General features: G+C 35.9%; 1 protein-coding gene across 1 annotated transcript in view; it reads right to left on the reverse strand.

The window, feature by feature from the left end:
* Window positions 1–22,468, reverse strand: part of LOC309792173 (uncharacterized protein C8orf34 homolog) — a gene marked incomplete at both ends in the record, with an annotated part of 320,311 nt that overhangs the window by 241,138 nt on the left and 56,705 nt on the right. The window contains 2 exon segments of the mRNA XM_082601544.1: window positions 6,719–6,847; window positions 20,014–20,145. Of these exon segments, the coding sequence (XP_082457670.1) occupies window positions 6,719–6,847; window positions 20,014–20,145 (261 nt within the window).

The raw sequence follows: 22,468 nt of genomic DNA on the forward strand, positions 1-22,468 counted from the left end.
CTTAGAGAAGCAGAAGGTAGATCTGCAGTGAAGAAAGAGTAAGGGAGGGGTCACAGAGAAGATGGACCGGGAAGAAATGGAAGCAGAGGTGGCACTCGCCCAGTGAATTGTGACTGAATGACGCGCTGATCACTGTGTTGCATGCTGGAGAGTCCAGGTGCCCCTGGACTCCCCGCAGCTCAGAGTTCAGAGAGCTGTGAACGCAGATCACAGCATTTAAGCGCGTACAGAGAAAAGTATGGAAGCACAAAAAGAGGGGTACCAGATCCATTCCACAGAAAGACAGCAGCGCTAAATCAAGTGGCATTTGAGCTGAGGCTAAAGAGAGGAGCAGACATTAGCTTGGGGCAAGTGGGGGTGTGATTTCAGGGTGCAGACACAGCGTAAGCAAATACATGAAATGGGGAAACATCCGTGAGTGTGAAAAACTTCCCTGTTACTGGTGCACAAGTGGCCTGATGATGAGTCATGAGAGATGATACTGGACACATGACTAAGGGTCAGAGCACGGAGCACCTTCTATGAGGTTTTAAGGAGCCCTTGAATGTCTGCAACAAGTGGTGCCAAGTCTTCACTCTAGATCCATCCCACTGATAGCAGTGAGGGCTGTCTGGAGATACAGAGAAACAAGAGTGTGGACAGGAATGGTTATTCATGCTTCAGACTATTTCCGTATTTCTCCTGGGCTCACAGGCTAGACTACATTCCCCAGCCTCCCTTGCAGTCAGTTGTAGAATGTGGGTGATGTCATGTGAGCACTTCCACCCCTAGGCATTAGAAACCACCCCCATAATCCTCTATTGTCTCCTTCTGCTTCAGGACCCTTGGATCAGGTGCTAAAGATAGTAGAATAACAGGATAGAACTGTCTGCAACCCTGGAACACTATATGGAGTGACTAAATGCTTATACTGTATTAAGCCACAGAGATTTTGGCCATAAGACTCCCCTAACTTAAGGGCATGGTAATCCCTCCAGCCACAAGCTCAATATGCACAGGGACTGCACCTGTTTTTTCTGTCATGGGGCAGGAGTGAAATGAAACAAAATGGAACACGTTAAATGGATAAACCAATGGTCTGGTCAGTGGTGCTGAGTGTGAATTAGAGGGTGCTAATGTGGCAGAGAAGAAAGTCATACCCAAGATAGAGGGAAAATATCAAGACTTGGAAATTAATTATTAACAGTTAGGGAGAAACATGAGTCTAAAAGGGCTCCAGCCTGGCTGAACCAGTAACTGATGATGCCAACAGCTGAGACAAAGCATGAAGAAGAAAGGTCACAGTAAAGAAGGAGGTAGGAGCTACTTAGATATACTGAATTGAGCATGGCAGTGGGATATCCACCATCTTGTATAAAAGCATACACAGTCTGGATGGGAAATACACTTATCTGAGTTAGTTGTGTAGGGGTGATAATTAAATCTCTGAGGGAGGATTTGGCTGGACACAGAGAGCATTTGAAAGAGCAGAGGCAGAGAATGAACTGTGGGAACAGCCTTCGTAGTGGCAGGAAAGAAAGAGAAGTGTCAGGATGAAACCTACAAGATATGATGTGGAGAGCATCCAAAAACGATCAAATGAGGGCCAAGTCCCAGAAACTCAAAGATCGGAGAGTCTGAAGGCAGACAAAGTAATCAACGGTGTTAAAACTACCAGAGCAATTCTGTAAGATGAGGAAGAGTGTTCATTCAGTTTGACAACTTGGATTCAACTGGTGACCACAGTGAGAAAGGTCTGAGTAGAATGACGGGTGCAGTTATGTAACTGCACTGAGGAGTGAGGGGAAGATGAGCAGGTAGAGACCGTGCGTGTTAACTGTTCTTTTTGAAACTCTGGATGAAAGAGGAAGAAGGAATTCTTCTGTACCTCTGCCTGAGGTAACTCAACCTCAAGAGAAGCGCTTTTCTGTGTGTTTGTTTTAACATTAGGTAGAGCTCTGGTGTTCGATACGGGAGCCACATATGGCTAATGAACATTTGAAACATGGCTCGTCCACGCTGAGGTGTGCTGTAGAATAAGATTCACACCAGAGGGCTTCCCTGGTGGCGCAGTGGTTGAGAGTCAGCCTGCCGATGCAGGGGACGCGGGTTCGTGCCCCAGTCCGGGAAGATCCCACATGCCACGGAGCGGCTGGGCCCGTGAGCCATGGCTGCTGAGCCTGCGCCTCCGGAGCCTGTGCTCCGCAACGGGAGAGGCCACAACAGTGAGAGGCCTGCATACCGCAAAAAAAAAAAAGATAAAAAAAAAAAAAAAATTCACACCAGATTTTTGAAGCCTCAGTATGAAAGGAAAAGAACATAAAATACCTCAATAATAATTTTTATATGGAATACAAATTAAACTGAAAATAATTTAGACATACTGGGTTAATATTTTATTAAAATTAATATTAATTTCTTTTTCCTTTTTTTGAAATGTGTCTATTTGAACATATAAAATCACACATGTGGCTCATATTACATTTCTGTCGGGCAGCACTCAGCTGAAGCATGTTATAGGCCCTGAGGGATAAACAGTAATAACACTAATAATATCTGTGGCAGGCAGAATTCTAGGACGACTCCCAAGATACATACCTGTGCAGTCCCTTCCCTTTGAGTCTGCATGGTGGGACCACTGAAGATGAAAGGGCATCACTCTCTTGATTTGGTTACTAAACAGCTGACTAAGTAAATCAGAAGGAAGATGATCCTGGTGGCCCTGACCTAATCAGATGAACCCTTTAAAAGAAGGCAAAGCTCCAGAGAGATGCTCCCCAGTGGCTTCAAAGAAGAAACAGTGCATTGTTGGTTTGAGAGGAAGAGGCCACAAGGCAAGGACCTGAGAGAACGGTCTAAGAACAACCCCTGGCCAACAGCCAGTGAGAAGACAGGGATCGTAGGGCTGCAAGAGCAGCACTGAATTTGACCAACAATAAGAATGCGCTTAGAAGACCCCAAGCCCAGGTGAGATCACAGCCCCAACCGGAACCTTAATTTCAGCCTGCCCAGACCCTGAGCAGAGGACCCAGCTAACCCGCACCCATACTCCTGAGGCACAGAAATCATAAAATAATAAATTTGTACTCTTTAAAGCTGCTGAGTTCGTGGTAATTTGTTATACAATAATAGAAACTGAATATTATATCTAACACTTAATTAGCAGTTATTTCATACCAGGTACCATATCAAGCACTTTAGATACAGTGTCTCATGTGATCGTCACAAAACCTTTAGAAATAGTACCATGATTATTGCAATTTTACAGTAAAGGTGACACAAACACAGAGAGGTGAAGAAAGATTCCCAAGGTCACAAAACTAATAACTGGCATTATTCCAAGCCACTGAAGTTATTCTAACACGTATGCCTTGAGGAGGGAATCACAGCATGAGGAGTGTCACAGTTCATGACTGACTTTAAGATAAAGCATTACATCGGGAGGTTTGCAAAAAGCCAGAAAGACAGCATGGGACAGTCTGCATAAGCTGACAGCTGTAGAGATGAGAGAATTCTACCATTTTGAGGAATATAAACGATTTTTTGCTGTCAATCTCAACTAAATAACAAATACTTTAAAAGTATGTAACATCTTTTAGGAAGTAAAACTAAGATAAAGCAAAGACCAACCTTGCCAGAGAGAATTCTATCAGAGACTGTATGAAAATTAGGAGATCACTAAAAACTTTCAACCTTTCCTGGGACACAGGAGAAAAAGGTCCATAATAACAAGACAATGAACATTCCTTTTGACTATAACTGGAGAAAAGAGTCCATTCCCTAAGTCTTCCTAGTAAATAAAACAATGGTTAATAAAGTTACCATTAGATTAGAGGAAGAGTTACCAAGCCACAGCCATTGTAAGAGTCAAACAAGATCAAACAAGAATGAACAACATCCTCCTTCAGGAAGATGGAAGAACAGTTTGAGATTAAATAGCTCAATTCTGGGCAGTGAGATCAGTACATAAACATCACCATCTCAGGTGAAGTGATAACTGAGTAGTTAGATACATGCTGGGCCTAAGACAAGACGTTAATATTAAATCTCAGCGAAAATCACAGAAACTCAAGTCATCCAAGAAAGTAGCATCTTGTTCTAAAAGAGACTCAAAAAACGTATACAGAGAAATGAGCGACCCCTCTCTGTGTGACCAACTGCTGCCTTATGCCACATAAACACAACCACTACTGCCACAAAAAACGGAGCCTCCTTAAAACGATCAATGAAGCCAAAAACAACTCTCCATCATATACATCATATACATAGATGCTGAATGTTACACCGTATTCTGGCCAAGCTATGGACTCACCCAACAGCTTCTCTGGCCCTGACTCTGTCCCAAGAGTAACGTCCCAAACCTGCATCTCTTCTACTCTCCTGATCAACCGCTACCCCAGCTGTTTTATTTCTCCAGACTTCCCTGTCTGCGTTAAATGAGCCCCTGTCATTGCTCCCACTCGCTTCTGCTCAGACGACTCAGTTGCGAGCCCCCACCTAAGGCTAGTTTTCCTGGGACAGAGCGCAGCGTAAACCCTGAAACGTCTGCTACAGATCTGAGCAAGTGCACCAAACTCCTTTATTTAAAAGTTTTACTTAGTGGTCAAATGCTTTCTTACAAATTAACAATGACATAACAAGTGTTTAAAAGGTAGTTGTCATGTTTTAAAGGACAAAAATTGACTAAAACTATAAGTGAAGATGTGTAATAATTGGGCATTTTCTTCAATCTTTTTTTAAACTCACATTTATAGATAAATTCAGAGTCTATAAAGAGCCACAGACTCTGACCAAAGGGGTAAGACATACATACATACACACACATAAAGCCTTTGACATATTAATAGGTAGGGTTCTTTTCATGAACGTAATAATTAGCTGAAAACTCACTTATCATTATTTGCTCCAATAGTAAATCTAGACAAAAGCAGGATTTTCTCGAACCCCAAGCAAAGAGTTTCTACTAATGGCAAAATTACGAGACCCTATCATAAGTCAAGTTAACTTCTGAGACAGGTTCACTGCACAAAAGTCTAATAAAAAAGACTCTAGTGAATTATAAAGTAAGAAGTATGAAAAAACGAAATCTCTCTCTGTAAATAAAATTGTAATACAATAAAATATAGTATATAAATATATAATTACAGTATAATACAAAATATAAACACACACACACATATATATACATATATATATAAACTTCTCCCAAAATATATACCAAGGGAAATTTCTAACTTTAAAAAATATCATGGGGGGGGCTTCCCTGGTGGCACAGTGGTTGAGAGTCCACCTGCCGATGCAGGGGAAGCGGGTTCGTGCCCCGGTCTGGGAAGATCCCACGTGCCGCGGAGCGGCTGGGCCCGTGAGCCATGGCCATTGGGCCTGTGCTCTGCAACGGGAGAGGCCACAACAGTGAGAGGCCCACATAACGCAAAAAAAAAAAAAAAAAAAAAAAAAAAAAAAATCATGGGGGCTTCCCTGGTGGCGCAGTGGTTGAGAATCTGCCTGCCAATGCAGGGGACACGGGTTCAAGGCCTGGTCTGGGAAGATCCCGCATGCCGCGGAGCAACTGGGCCCGTGAGCCACAATTACTGAGCCTGCGCCTCTGGAGCCTGTGCTCCTCAACAAGAGAGGCTGAGATAGTGAGAGGCCCGCGGACCGTGATGAAGAGTGCCCCCCGCTTGCCACAACTAGAGAAAGCCCTCGCACAGAAACGAAGACCCAACACAGCCATAAATTAATTAATTAATTTAAAAAATATACATATATATCATGAAACTAGTAACACAATGCTATTTTACAAAACATACTGATCCTCAAATATAATCTACTAGAAGTTGCTAGTGTTCTATTTTCCATTTAAGAATCTTTAATATTCCATAATACCAGAAGAAAATTTTAGTGAGGCTATAGCATTAATACGCATCTAAAGGTGCCTAATTTTTAAAACTAAGAGCTACTTTAGAACCAGAGAAAGACAGAAATACCTTGAACTCACTACTAAAACCATAAAGTACATACGTATTTCTACACACATAGAATGCATTTATCAAATCAAAATATTTGTTTGTCTACTCTCACAACAGTAACATTTAAAAGTTTTTACTTGAAACATATCATTGCAAACCTTCTCACCTATCAGAAGAGGCACACAGAATCATGTCTTCCTGATCTGGAGGTGAGAGGACCAAGGCTCGTACAGGTTTAATGATTTACGTCATGTTATTCACCTCATAGGTGGCAGAGCCCGACTTCTGACCTAGGCCCCAGGGTCACAGATCATTGCTTTTACAAAAAGGAATGTTGCTAGGTTCTGAGAGGATTCGAAGAAGAGTCTGGCCCAGTCACTATCCTTAAGAAAAGTCATGGAAGAAACAGGTACACGCGTTAACTGGGAGGACACCAAACGACAGGGTTCAAAAGAGAAGGATGAGCAAGGTACCATTCGGTGTACAGCTCCCCTGGGTAACGCACAAAGACCTTGTAGAGAGACTGGAATCAAACAGCCATTGTGGGGAGGGGGTCTATAGCCCCTCCTACTCTATAGAAACTAGTCTTCCCACGAATCCCTGTAACATGCAAGATCAGGCCTCATTTCCCATCTCACGCTCTTAGAACTCCTCAACCTCTCATGGAATTATAATGAGGATGCTGGAAATATGTTACTGGTAATAGTAACGAATGTTTCTACTTTAATGTTGGTTAGGAATTCCAATTATAATGAAGTAAATAAACTTACTTCGAGAGAGATTCTCAAGGGCTTTTCCCAGTTTCTTGCTCTCTTGAAGGATGTGGCTCAATTCATCAAAATCACGGCTTTCTGGTTTAGTCCTCCAGTTCCACTTAGGATGATCTACTGACCTTGGCACTATGTTTAAAAAAAATGATTACTTCATAAGCATGCTACATAAGGATAAAAACTTACTACTCATCATTACGTGAAAGACTGTATCAAGATCAGTGTACAGAATAAAAATGTTTGGAAGTGGTTTTCTTGTGAGCAAACAGAGGGGAAGTTATGAAGCTGGGGGTTTTAAGAAATGTTTTAACTGAACAAGTAAGGAAGTGTGACAGTGTTTATAGAACAAAGAAAATTCAGGTGCTGATTTAAAACTAATAATTTATATAAATCAGGGAAAAACACAAGCAAAGTGTATTTTCTATTATGTTTTAGCAGCTTAAAAAGTAATTGCTACCTTCTTCATGAGCAATTAGTTAAATGTTTTTAAGACATTCTTGCTGTCTTCTGATAAAACAAAGAAGACTGAATACTTCTATTTACCTTCACTTTCCCTCAAATTCCCACTAAAATTACATTACAGTATTTTTCTTTTATCAAAGAATTGGTTGAATAAAGAGAGAAGACATCATTAGGCAAGAAACAGCTACACATTTTTTTTTTGGAAGATGCAAAATGAACTGAGTGGTAACTGGATTTAGCAAGGTAGAGAATACTGAAACCTAGTCCCTGAAGAGAGAGATGCCCCCCAAAAGTGGACATTTCATACCATTTAAACATGAAAGCATCAATTAAGGAGGACCAATGCCAAAATAATAAGGATATAAAAACACAATTGCCCTTCAGATTGGAAGGATCCAGAAAATGTCCACAGCATAATGTAAGGCATATTATCACAAAATTTTACAACAGTGGTAATAAAGAGAACATCTTTAAAAGCTATCAAATTGTCATCCGACTTCTCAATAGCAATGCTTGGCTCCAGAAGACACAGGAGAAATTCCTTCAAAATTCCAACTGAAGATCACTTCTAACTTAGAATTTTATATCCAATGAAAGAATCAATCAAGATACTTGTAAGGACTCAGAAATTTATCTGGCAAGCACTCTTTTTCAGAAAGCTCCTAATGGAGGTGCTCCACCAAAATAAATAAGTAAACCCAAAACTGGAAAGACCTGAGATTCAGGAAACAGATAATCCTCCATAAGAAAAAGGAAAAGGTAAGCCTTGGGATGACAGTAAAGGATGGTCTCAGCAGAGAGCTAAGAAAAAGTCTGGAAACTAAGGAGTAAAGACTGGAGCAAGAGGACAAAGGACTACAGGAGAGAAGTCTCTAAAACCTCTTAAATGAAATAAAGTATAAAATATAAACTAAGACAGAAGAACACGATGTATTTAAGCATATTGAGAGTGTTTAATATATACTTTAAGGCAGGGTTTGGTGAAGCATTAGTGATGGGTACAGAGAAAGCAAAGCAAACAGAAAAACAAGCCAATTATTAATTCTAGAAACAAATTAACAGTGGGCTATTTTATGGCTCTACTGTGAAAAAGGCTAATTAACATAATCATGAAAAAATCAATGCAAAGTATACATTAACCAACATCTGAAATAGCTGCCTGCCTGTACTATGAGAATGTGATGGGCCCTGGGTATAAAGCACAATGTCTTAGAGGAAGTCAAGAGATAATGCCTCAAATTTAAAAACTGAAAGAGAAGTATATAAGTATCTTGTATATTTAGATATGCAGATCTGTGTACCAAAAAGAAACATCTAAGGGTTAAAAGTGGTTCCACATTAAAAGCAGAATAGGAGAAAAAGAAGGACACTGTTGCCTTGTGGTACTAATTTGCTTTTTAAACCATATATATTTTTGTTTTGATAAAAATAAAATAATTTTTAGAAGTTTATATGGTAAGGCTATAAGAAAGACTGTCTCAACCTACTGAAAATTTTTTTCTGCTACCTTTTTAAAAGTAATTCAGAAATATTTATTATAATAAAACATACTGATCCTCTGACTCAGCAATCTTATTCTGTCTGGTAAATTATCATAAATAAATGAAAACACTCATACTTATGTATATATGTACAAGGTTGTTTATTTTATCGGAAAGTGCACGATATTTGTTTATTTCACCAAAAAGTTTGTGGTGACAAAACTCTGGAAATAATGTAACTGTACTTCAACAGGGGAACAAATAAATTATAGCATATTCACACTATGGTACAGGTATGCACTTATGGAAAAGTATAACATAGATCTGAATTTATGTGCATGGAGATATGTCCATAATACACTTTAAAATAATAGAAACAAGTTGCTTAAGAATGTGTACTGTACAGTTTAAAGCCAGTCTTATAAATCAATTCAACTCACACATTTTATGTTAGTTTATACAAAGAAAAGGATGTAAAAGGATGCAAACTATTTTCGAGGGAGTAGACTTTGAGAGGGCTAAAGGGAGAGAGACTATCTTTCTACATGTCTCTATTTTTTTCATTGTCAAAATAAGTAAACATTACTTCTATAATTTAAATAAATCTAAACTAAAAACATGCAGCTGCTTCCTCCGTGTTTCTTTAAGGGACTCTGGGAAGGAGATGTCAGCTAACATCAACACACCAGTGTTCAAGTGTGGACAGTGGAAGCAGTGATTGTGATCAATGGTTTTAGAAAACACTTCCAGGCATATTGCTATTACGCCACAGGTCATTCCCCAGGAGTTCCCGGGGGGACAAGCCCAGGCACAGGGAAGAGAAACTCAGAAGAGGAGACAGAAAACTGTATTTGAACCAGATCCTTCAAAACATTTACTGGCACTTTTGTTAACCTTTTTTGAATAATTTCTCTAATCTGCATCATTATATTATCTAATTTTCCTGGAAATTACCATATCCTATTAAGATCTCATCAATTAAAAAAAATAAGAACATAGGTTTTTAAAAAAAAATCAGTCCCAATCAACCTCCCCAGATAATCATGTGACATGCCCCGCTGCCCACCCTAGCAGCCTTTGCAGAACTCCACCTGAATGTATCCATGTGGGCAAGCCCAGGTGAGACCAGCAGAACTGCCCAGCCCATTCACTGAACCATGAGAAATTATAAATTGTTGCTTTAACCTACTGAGTTTAGGGGAGGTCATATGCAGCACTACAGTGAAACGAAATGACACCCAAGCTCTTTTCCTCAGCGACTTTTGAGAGAAACTAACACAAATTTATTTTTATATTTTTGTAGCTTGTGACAATTTGCTACACTGTGATACCCAATTTATCATAGGATCCAAATCTAGGACAAGGAAGGCCACAGTATAATCATGGTCTAATCAACTACACTGGATAATTTCAAAAGATGTTTCAGTAAATAATGGAAGGTGATTTGGGAAGTCATCAACCCAGTATACAGTCTCCAGATGAGAATCTCTAAAGGTTTCTGATGGATTAAAAACCTTGAGGGACTTCCCTGGTGGTCCAGTGGGTAAGACTCTACGCTCCCTGGGGGGAGCAGGGGGCCTGGGCTCGATCCCTGGTCGAGGAACTAGATCCCACATGCACGCCGCAACTAAGAAGTTCGCACGCCGCAGCAAAGATCCTGCATGCCACAACTAAGACCCAGCACAGCCAAAATAAATATAAATAAATAAGTAAACAAATATTAAACAAAACAAAAAACCTTGCTTAGGTCATACTTAGTATTAAAACTCAGGGCTACAGTTTAAATACATTTTCTAAAAAATATCCTCAGGAGACATGGAAAACAGCAGAACAATATAAACAACATAATATGACCCATATGAGGTGAAAGAATCTGAGATTAGGTATAACCTATAACATCACTGAGACAAAACTCACCCCCAAAGCAGGAGCCCATCCACAGCACCGTGTAGATGGGCATGCTCCATTCATTCATAAAGAGGTCACTACTTCACAAAACAGCCGATTGTATACTGAACAGGACCTATTTTGAACAATTCTTTATTATATTAATCAAATTCTGACTCACTGATACCTCCACCAATAATTTCCATCTGTGGGTTAAATAATAAATTTACCATTTCCTCCAAATAACTTTTGAGATACTATCTATTTCTTTGGAACCAAAATAATTTCAATTATTTAGATCTTTCAAGTCTGTTTTCTAAAATTGAATAAATGCTAATATTCTTTCCTGAAAGTTTCTCCCATACTTTCATTTAAATATGCCAGGAGGTTTCCCAGTACTATAGATATGCCTAAAATTGATAACAGTCAGTTTATTACTTCATATCTCCTGCCTTCTGCATTTCCACATTATGATTTTTCAGACATTGTTTTGCCATCTTCATTCTCTCGTATCTATGTAACTTGTGTTTTCTATACACATGCATGGTCTTTTCATTTCTTTCCTAAAATTTTAGCAAATATACAGCTATTCCTCTTTGTATATGCTGTGCTAAATGCAACATTAAAAAAAATGAGAAATCCTCCCCTGAATACAAAAGCATAAATAAAATTACTGAGGACTGGTTTTAGTTTTTGGTTTTAACTGAAGCTAACGTACTTACCTCAATTTTATCATCTGGATCACAAATTTGGAATAGCTATAAAAGAATCAGTGCACACTATCATGCACAAGGGACTGACAGACAAACGCTCTGCTGGTTCTTTCTGCCAAGACCCTACTCATCATCCTCAACCACTCCACCAGAACCACCGAACTCCACCAGGTAAATAGTAGAAATGCTTGAACCACAAAGGAAAAAACTTCATCGAACCCTATTTGTCATTATTTTTCCTCTATGACAAATCAAAATTGAAAATTAAAAACATAATATTATTTTGCAGATCTTTGTACCTATACCAACTTGCACTGTGTAAGGTGCTTTTTTGTTATCTGAAAATGCAGCTTCTAAACTGTTATCTCATGAGACTAGGACACATTTTAGCACTAATTAATCCTTAGATTCTCATTTACTCATTTATTCACTCATTGGTATATAGCACAAAGCACTGTCCTAGGTGCTGGGAGTAAACCAGTGGGAATAAATGTAACAGAATTCCCTGCCCTCATGGGGATGACATTCTACAGGAGCTCACAATCTACTGGATAGGCTAACAGGTTATTTTGTTCTTCACTGGCCTAATTAATGTGTAGTATCTATTTTTAATTAAGCTTTAGCAATAGAGATGTTTTTACTGAATGCTAATGATATTTACCCCATATGAAAGTTAATGACTTAATATTACTGTCTTTTTTCCTTTTGAGAACAATCACTTAGAAAACTTTTTATACATATTACATAAATGTTTCTGCCAGACAATACTTCAGTTAAGAAAATATCCTTTTATTCTAAAAGTCCTTTTATTTAGTTTTGTTTTAAAATAAGAAATTGATGTAAAACTTTATCAAATACCATTCAAGTATTATTTGAGAGGTCATATGACTTTTCTTACTTTATCAATTTGTATAATGTACCAACATACACCTAATGGTAGTCCCAAAAAGGAGAAGAAAGAATATTTGAAGAAATAATGATTGAAAGATATTCCATGAAAACAGAAACCAAAGAGAGCAGGGGTGGCTATACTAGTATCAGACAAAACAGACTTTAAGACAAAACTTGTTACAAAGCAAAGAATATCATATATTGATAAAAGGGTCAATCAGTCAAGAAGATTTAACAATTATTTAACATATACACACCTAACAACAGACCCCAAATACATGAATCAAACATTGACGTAACTGAGGGTATAGAGTTCTACAACAATAGTTGGAGACTCTTAATACTTCACTGTCAATAATGGATAGAACAACTAAACAGATCAATAAGAAAACAGAGTACTTGAACAACACTATAAACCAATTAGATCTAATAGACATATAGAGAAAAATACACAGAATAACAGCCATACATATTCTTCTTCCAAGTGCACATGGCACAATCTCTAGTATAGACCATATGTCAGACCACAAAATAAGTCTCAATAAGTTTTAAAAAAATTTAAATCATAACAGTATCTTCTCTGGCCATAATGGAATGAATTGGAACGAAAAAGAAAAAGAAAAACCAGAAAATTCACAAACATGAGAAAATTAAACAACACACTCTTAAACAACCAATGGGTGAAAGAAGAAATCCCAAAGGAAATAAGAAAATATCTTGAGACAAATGAAAATGAAAACACAACATACCAAAATTTATAGGACACAGCAAAAGTGGTGCTCAGATGGGAATTTATAATTGTAAAGCCCACATTAAAAAGCAAGAAACATCTTATACCAATAACTGATCTTTATACCTTAAAGAAGTAGAAAAAGAAGAGCAAACTAAACTCAACCTAGCAGAAGGAAGTAAATCATAAATATTAGAACAGAGATAAGTGAAATAGAAGATACAAATGTAATGGAGAAAATCAACAAAACCAAAAGTTGATTCTTAAGGAAGATTTTAAAAATTAGCAAGCCTTTAGCTAGATTAACTAAGGAAAAAAGGAAAAGACTCAAATTACTAAAATCAGAAATGTAATCAAGTCTGTAATCTACAAACTTTACAGAAATGTTTTTAAAAGGGATTATAGGAGAATATTACCAATATTTAATGCCAATAAACTGGACAACCTAGATGAAATGGAAAAATTCCTAGAAACAAACTACCAAAAGCTACTCAAGAATAAACAAAAGATTTATAATAAGTAAAGACACAGAATCAATGATCAACAACCTCACAAACAAAGTCAAGCACAGGACAAGGTGGCTTCATTGGTGAATTCTACCAAACATTTAAAGAAGAACTGACACCAATTCTTCTCAAACACTTCCAAAAAAACAGAACAGGAGGGAATACATATAAACTCATTCTATAAAGCCAGCATTGCCCTGACACAAAAGACAAAGATATGACAAGAAAACTACATACCAATATCTCTTCTGAATACAGATGAAAAAATCTTCAACAAAATAGTAGCAAATCAAATTCAGCAGCATACTAAAAGGATTATGGAAACATGAAAGACCTGAATAGCCAAAGCAATCCTAAGGAAGAAAATCGAGCTGGAGGAATCAGGCTCCAGGACTTCAGACTATACTACAAAGCTACAGTAATCAACACAGTATGGTACTGGTACAGAAACAGAAATATAGATCAATGCAACAGGATAGAAAGCCCAGAAATAAACCCACGCTCCTATGGTCAATTAATCTACAACAAAGGAGGCAAGAACATACAGTGGAGAAAGACAGTCTCTTTAATAAGTGTGCTGGGAACACTGGAAAGCTACATGTAAATGAATGAAATTAGAATATTCTCTAAAACACAAATAAACTCAAAATGGATTAAAGCCCTATATGTGAGGCTGGATACTATAAAACTCTTAGAGGAAAACATAGGAAGAACACTCTTTGACATAAATCGCAGCAATATCTTTTTGGATCCACCTCCTAGAGTAATGAACATAAAAACAAAAATAAACAAATGGGACCTAATTCAACTTAAAAGCTTTTGCACAGCAAAGGAAACCATAAAGAAAACAAAAAGACAACCCACAGAATGGGAGAATATATTTGCAAACAGAGCTACTGACAAGGGATTAATCTCCAAAATATACAAACAGCTCATGCAGTTCAACATCAAAAAAAATATAACCCAATCAAAAAATGGGCAGAAGATCTAAATAAACATTTTACCAAAGAAGACACACAGGTGGCCAAAAAGCCCATGAAAAGATGCTCAACATCGCTAATTATTAGAGAAATGCAAATCAAAACTACAATGAGGTATCACCTCACACTGCTCAGAATGGCCATCAACAAAAAGTCTACAAACAATAAATGCTGGAGAGAGTGTAGAGAAAAGGGAACCCTCCTACGCTGTTGGTGGGAATGTAAATTGGTACAACCACTATGGAGAACAGTATGGATGTTCCTTAAAAAACTAAAAATAGAGCTACCATATGATCCAGCATTCCCACTCCTGGGCATATATCCACAGAAAACCATAATTCGAAAAGATACATGTACCCCAATGTTCATAGCAGTACTATTTACAATAACTAAGACATGGAAGCAACCTAAGTGTCCATCGACAGAGAAAAGGATAAAGAAGATGTGGTGCATATATACAATGGAATATTACTCAGCCATAAAAAAGAATGGAATAATGCCATTTGCAGCAACATGGATGGACCTAGAGATGATCATACTAAATGGAGTAAGTCAGACAGAGAAAGACAAAGATCATATGATATCACTTATATGTGGAATCTAAAAGGATGATACAAATGAACTATTTACAAAACAGAAACAGACTCACAGACTTGGAAAACAAACTTATGGTTACCAAAGGGGGAAGGTCGGGGGAGGGATAATTAGGAGTTTGGGATTAACATATACACACTACTATATATAAAACAGATAATCAACAAGGACCTACTGTATAGCACAGGGAACTCTACTCAATATTCTGTAATAACCTATACGGGAAAAGAATCTGAAAAAGAATGGATATATGTATATATATAACTGAATCACTTTGCTGTACACCTGAAACTAACACAACACTGTAAATCAACTATACCCTATATAAAATAAAAATCAAATTTAAAAAAGTATTTATAAGCTGTTCCCATGCAATAAAAACTAAAACTAATAAGTGAACTCATAAAAAAAAAGGATTAAACATCATGACCAAGTGGGATTTATCCATGAATGCAAAAGTTATTTAACATAAGAAAATAATCGGTGTAATAATTATGTTAATATAATCAATTTTAAAATGCATGATTATTTTGATTGATGGAGAAAGACTTTTGACAAAATTCAACATTCTGTCATAATAAAAGCTCCCAATAAACTAGGAGTAGAAGGGAACGTCTTCAATGTGATAGAAGACATTTATGAAAACCTCACAGCTAACATCATGTAGATCGGTAAAATAATAAAATTTTCCCCTTAAGATGAGGAACAAGAAAGGATGCCTGTTTTCATCACTTCTATTCAATACTATTAAAATTTCTATCCAGACCAAGTAGGCAAGAAAAAAATAAACAGCATTCAAATTGGAAAAGGAAAAGGAAAACTATCTCTACTTGCAGACAGCATGAACTTATATGTAGAACAGCCTAAAGAATCCACAAAAACATGGTTGCAGCTAATAACAAGCTCAGCAAAGTTGCAGGATATAAGATCAATACTTGAAAATCGGTTGTATTTCTAAACACTACCAATGAACAATTGGAAAAAGAAAATAAGAAACAATTCCGTTTACAATAGCATAGAAAAGAATAAAAAACTTAGGTATAAACTTAACCAAGAAGGTGCTAGTCTAGTACACTGAGAAGTACAAAACACTGTTCAAAGAAATTAAAGAAGACAAATAAATGTAAAGGCATCCCATGTTCATGAATTGGAATCCTTAACAATGTTGAGATCACAATAATCCCAAAATGATCTATTAACAGAATGTATTTCCTATTAAAATCTTGATGACCTTTTTTAGCAGAAATGGAAAAGCTGATCCTAAAAATCATATGGAATTGCAAAGGACCCTGGATAGCCTAAATAATGTTGATAAAGAAAAACAAAGGTCACACTTTCCAATTTTAAAACTCGTTATAAAGCTTCTGTAATAAAAATAGTGTGGTACTTATATAAGGATAGGCATATGGAATAGTGAAATAGAACTGAGAGTCTAGAAATAAATACATTCATTGCCAACTGCTTTTTAACAAGGGTGCCAAGACCATCATTTAATGAGTAAAAAATAGTATTTTCAATAAATGACGCTGTCCAACAAATGGACAACTCAATATCCCCATATAAAAGAATGAATTTAGACCCCTACCTTACATCATAAACAGAAACTAACTCAAAATGAATCAAAGACCTAAATTTAAGAACTAAAACTATGAAACTCTTAGAAGAAAACATAGGGGTAAATCTTTGCAGTCTTGGATTAGGCAAGGGTTGACACCAAAAGCACAAGAAAAAAAAAGAGAGACAAATAGTTAAATTGGGCTTCATCAAAATTAATAACTTGCATATCAAAGAATACTATCAAGAAAGTGAAAAGACAATCTACAGAATGAGAGAAAATATCTGTAAATCATATATCTGATAAGGGTGTAGGATCAGAATATATAAAGAACTCTTGAAACTCAAGGAAAAAAAGAGTAACAACTTACTTTAAAAAATGAACCAAGGACCTGAGTAGATATTTCTCCAAAGAAGAGATACATATGGCCAAGAAGAACATGAAAAGATGCTCAACATCATTAGTTATCACAGAAATGCAAATCAAAACAATGAGATAGCACTTCACACCCATTTGGATGGTATTTTTGTTATAAATAGAAAAAACAAATGTTGGTGAGAATGTGAGGAAACAAAACCTCTTACATTGCTGGTGAGAATGTAAAATAGTACAGCCTTCATAAAAAACAACTGGCAGTTCTCCCAAAAGTTTAAACATACAACATGACCCAGCAATTCTACTTCAAGGTATATACTCAAAATAATGGATAATGAGTGTTCAAACAGTTACTTGAGGATGAATGTTTATAGCAGCATGATTCATGATAGCAAAATGTAGAAACAACCGAAATACCCTACAATAGATGGATGGATAAACAAAATGTGGTATATCTATACAATGGAACGTTATTCAGCCACAAAAAAGGAATGAAGTTCTGATACCTGCTGCAATGGGAATGAACCGTGAAAATATGAATATTAGGCTGGGTAAAATAAGCCAAACACAGAAAGATCACACATTATATGATTCTATTAATATGAAATAACCAAAATAGGTAAATTCACGACACAGAAAGCAAGTTCCCAGGGGCTGGTGGGAGGTAGAAATGTTGAGTGACTGTTTATTTGTTATAGAGTTTCCTTTTCTGATGATGAAATGTTTTGGAACTAGAAAGAGGTTAGGGTAGCACAGTATTTTGAATGTATTAAATGCCACTGAATTGTACATTTTAAAATGGTTAATTTTTGTTATGCTAATTTAACCCAAAAAAAAGCATTTTAGAGTGATTTGTTATGAACACATGGTAACTAGAACATCTCTAAAATTTTTTGCCTCTCCAAGGGCACAAAGTTATATTTGTATGTTTTATTTTAGAAGTTTCATTGTTTTTGTTTCCATCTTTAAGTCTATGACCCATCTCAGATTGATTTTCAGTATGAATTAAGGTAGGGATCAACTTGTGTGTATTTTCCATATGAATGTTCAATGTTGAAGGCATTTTTCTTTTCCTACTGTATTGCTTAGATGTCCTTGTGGAAAATCATTTGACCACATACGTAGGTCTATTTTTAGACTCTTTATTAAATTCAATTGATCTATTTGTCCATCCTTTCACCAAAATCACACTGTCTTGATAACTGTAGTTCTATAAGACTTGAAGTCAGGTAGGGTAAATTCTCCAAACTACTTCATGTTTTTCAAGATTGCTTTAGATGATCATGGTTCTTTCCCTTTCCAAATCAATTTAAAATAATACTGTCAGTTTCCATGGGTCAAATACCTGTTAGATTTTGGATGGGGATTGTACTTATTTCAACAGGAGATTGTTATTTATTTCTGTTCCTCCTTTCTTGCCTTTGTTTTGGGAGAATAAATCAAAAAATTTGGGGCATCCTATTTTAATAAATTTATTAACTTTTTACTTATGCTTTTTTGTGCTTCTTTTTAGTGGTGGTTTACATATTACAATATACAGCTTTAACTTACCATGGTCTATGTTCAAAAGATATTCTATTACTTCAGGAATAATTTATGTTTCAACAATATATTTCCAATCAATAACTCTGAATCCTATAATCTTATTGTCATGTATAAATATATTATCTCTACATATATTATTAAACATTCATGATACTTCGTTATTAATTTCCTTTAAAGAACTAACAGTCCAATGGAACCAGAGGTTGAGAGTAGGTCACCTGAACAGAAAAAGATATCAGATGCCAGTCCACCAGTAACATTTTGTGGCTACATAGCATCCCATAAATTGCAAAGGCTCCGCAAAACCAAAGACCTTAAAGCATTCTACCCTCAAGGTGATGCGATCCAGGACTCAGCCCTTTAAAATAAGCCCCTAGGGTTATGGATTTATCATTGGGAGAGGGGGAGAGAGACAGAAAGACATTTCCAAGGATAGAAAGGGAAATGTGAGACTGAGAACTGATTGATTTCATTTTTCATTTATTCCTTTACATTTATTTCATTTAACACTTATTAATTGAGCCAGGAACTGTACTGGACATTACTGGGAATATGGTTGTGAACAACACATTTAAATTTTAAACTTGTATATTTTTTTAAATGTTGGGACCAAATTTTATAAACCAAACTGGTGAAGCAGGATAATTTAGCTACAATCATAATTTTAAAAGAACATTTGTAGTTTGTAGTACTTCACATAATTCTCACAAGAACTTTGTGGTTGATACAATACTTTTTATGAGTACTACTATATAAATAAAGAAACTCAAGGAGTTAATTTCAGTCATTTTCACAAATGACCCAAATTCAGATTCCAGTTAGCATATAATGATTTTTCAAACAAAAATAAATATTTTCTACCTATTCCTTTTCCTGTTTAAATTAAAATCAAACGTCTCACTCTGTAACAACCACAAGAAACTGATGTGTAAGAACAGCTTTCAAGCTCTCTTGTCTTCCAAGAATAACTGACTTGCTACAAGATCCTAAGCTACATGACATGTTTATGCGTATGTGGTGGTAACAGAGCACTGGAAAAACTTAGCGGCTAGAAAGGCAGTGGGAAAGGAGGAGAGGCATTGAGAGAGAAGGGGTACTTATCATCGTGGGAGAGAGTAAATATACACGCTTCAGTAATAAATGGGTAGGGCTTCAGAGAGATCCTGGGTGAAGGATGTTTTTTTCATTTTGTTAAATGTTTTGAACAGAAATCCTCTTTGCTTTCCGTCTAAAATATTTAATTTGCTTTTATGTCCTTTATTAAATATAGGGTTGGTATTGCTCTGGATGTGATAAAACACTGCAACTATTCATGAGAGGCAAGGGACCTGCTCCACACAGTTTACATTCTTAAAAGAATATTATACTCAAAAAATCTAAATCAATTACATATGCTTGAGAATATGAGTAGCTATATATAAATAAAGTTCAATGTTAATGCTGAAACAAATGTGAAGTTCATTAGAATAGCCAGAATATCCCATAAAAAAATTTGGCTTCAATTCTTACCTTTTCTTCATTTTACTAACACACACTTACATACATTAAGTAATATCTGAATGACAAACTTCCTTACATGATTTTGATTCTGGTGATGGTGGAGAAATATTAGACACAGCAAGGTCGCTTTTTGACTTTTTAGGCTTCTTTGCATTTAACTGCCAGGGTTTATCATAGTTTCTGAATTCCTTTCTTGTTCCTTTATGTTCTGTTAAAACAAAAAAAATACATATAAAAATAGTAGTGATTTCATGATTGGTCAAAAACTAAATCCATGAAGTAATAGATATACCTGGCAAAAGCTATGTCACCTCATATCAAAATAATGCAAATGTCCCAAAATATTACTTGCTTTATTTCTCCTGTAAATTTGAGTTTTGAATTTGATATGAATTAGCTTATATATTAATATGGTTACGATCATGTTAAACTGTGAAATTACTCGAAAGTCTTTTTAAGGCACAGATTACTTAAAATAACACTCTATAAATGGGTGTCATGGAATAAAGCCTTGTATTCTGTTGTAAATAAAAACAGCTAAATGTTTAAGTAAATTTTACTCATTTGATGCTACCTTATCTGTATTCACTATGGCACATAAAACCACTGGTGCTCACCTACACGTCCTCCATAGTATCCCTCATTTTTTCCACTGTTCTGTTCAAGAAAGAGCGTTCAACCACCTTTACTGAAAGCTGTAGTTCCCCTTCAAAGGTGGTCAGTGTCATACCAACTTCCAAATGAAATGATCTTTCCAGGAGTTCATCTCTCTTAACTTCTTTGTATTCCATATTTTTAGACAGACTTATACTGTGGAATTTTTTCTTCTCTTATTCTCAGGGCATTACATTCTCCTCATCCCCATATCACCTATCTAACTGTTCCTTCTCTGTCTTATTCATGCTTCTTTATCTTTCATCTGTATGACATTCCTTAGTTTCCTTCTGCCTTCTTGTTTAAATTTAAACAGCTTCAAATCATCCCAGCTCTATGGATGACTCATAAATCTTTCTCTGACTACCCACTTATAAATACCAAGTAGACATTATGAATTATTATAGGGATTCCTCAAATTTTCATGTTAAGTTTGTACTTAATGAGCTGTTATCCAATTTTTCTACTTCCAACATCCCATTAAATACCAAGAGGCATAAATATTCTGAAACACTAGGAACAGAAATATTGGTCTATATTCTGCCAGAACCCAGGAAGTATTTCCATAGATAGAATTAAGACCAAAAATCAGCATATCAGAAAGAGACTGAAAAATTTCTAGACATCCATAATGCTTGCCCTTACCTCAGATTCATCTCCTTATATTGTTTCACAATCTATCAGAATTTGTCATTTTACATACAAACTAGAACCGTACTTTCTTCTAGTGCAACATAGCTAAAAGAATAAAGAATCATGGACACAAAACATAGCATCTCATGACACAAAGAAAAACTAAAAGGAGCCAGAAACAATGATATATTGGATTTTGGGGCTTTTTAAATTCTCCACTATTGGAAAGAAAAAGAAATCCACATTAATTTAAATATTCCAGCAATGATATTGTTCTTATTTAGTCGGTTAAAAAGAGATGAGAGACAGAAAGTCACTTGTCAGTCTAGCAGAGACCTACAGGATTTGACTGATACTGGAAATTTTAGTAGCAACCATGATTTCACCTGTCTCCCCCAAATTTTTGAAAACTAAATGGTTCCAAGCTATATGGTGAGCAAACAAAAAAGAAGAGTCTACCTACACTATTTATTGACAAACCTGAAACTAGACAGAACACTCCTCATTTAAATTCAAACAAACAGAAAATAAACATCATTCTAAGAAGGAAGATTCAATATAAAAAACAAAAATACATCATTCAAAATACAGAGGAAATTCACAGTTTGGGGAAAGATTTAGTATGAAAAAACCTTTAAATTTTAGAATGTGGCTATTTTATCTTCTTAATAAAAATAAAAGAAAATAGACTCTGTGAAGCAAAAAGAAATGAGAAAAGAGATAAAACTATAAAAATATAACTAAGAGAAATTAAAGAAGATAAGGAAACACTGACAGGAAGCTAAAATGCAATACGTACCAACATTTAAATTTGTGTACAAAGCCAGAAAGAGAAAATCAATACTACAGAAAACTGAATCAGTGACACAGAGAACATGCTTGACAAACCTCCCTAGAGTTATCAATAAAGTAAAGAAAACTCAATTTATACATAGTTGATTTCTTGAAGAAGAAATCAAAACAAACACAACAGAAACACTAAGTACACAAGAAGAAACTGTTCTAGGCTGAAGACCTGGGTTTGCTAATTGCAAGGATTCACTGAATAAAATGAAAAATTAAAGAAAAAAGACAAACATCTAGATGTAGTCCCAGTAAAACTTTGGAATATCAGAAATAAAGAAAAAACAAATCCCGTAAGTATTTAATAACAGAATATCGAAAAATGAGTAAAAACAAGGCTGCTTTCAATTTTCTCCTAGACATTAAATGACAGACTTCTGAGAAGATGTTATGTCCCAAGA

Source organism: Mesoplodon mirus (genome assembly GCF_964341445.2).
Source record: "Mesoplodon mirus genome assembly, chromosome: 16".
NCBI classification, from domain to species: domain Eukaryota; kingdom Metazoa; phylum Chordata; class Mammalia; order Artiodactyla; family Ziphiidae; genus Mesoplodon; species Mesoplodon mirus.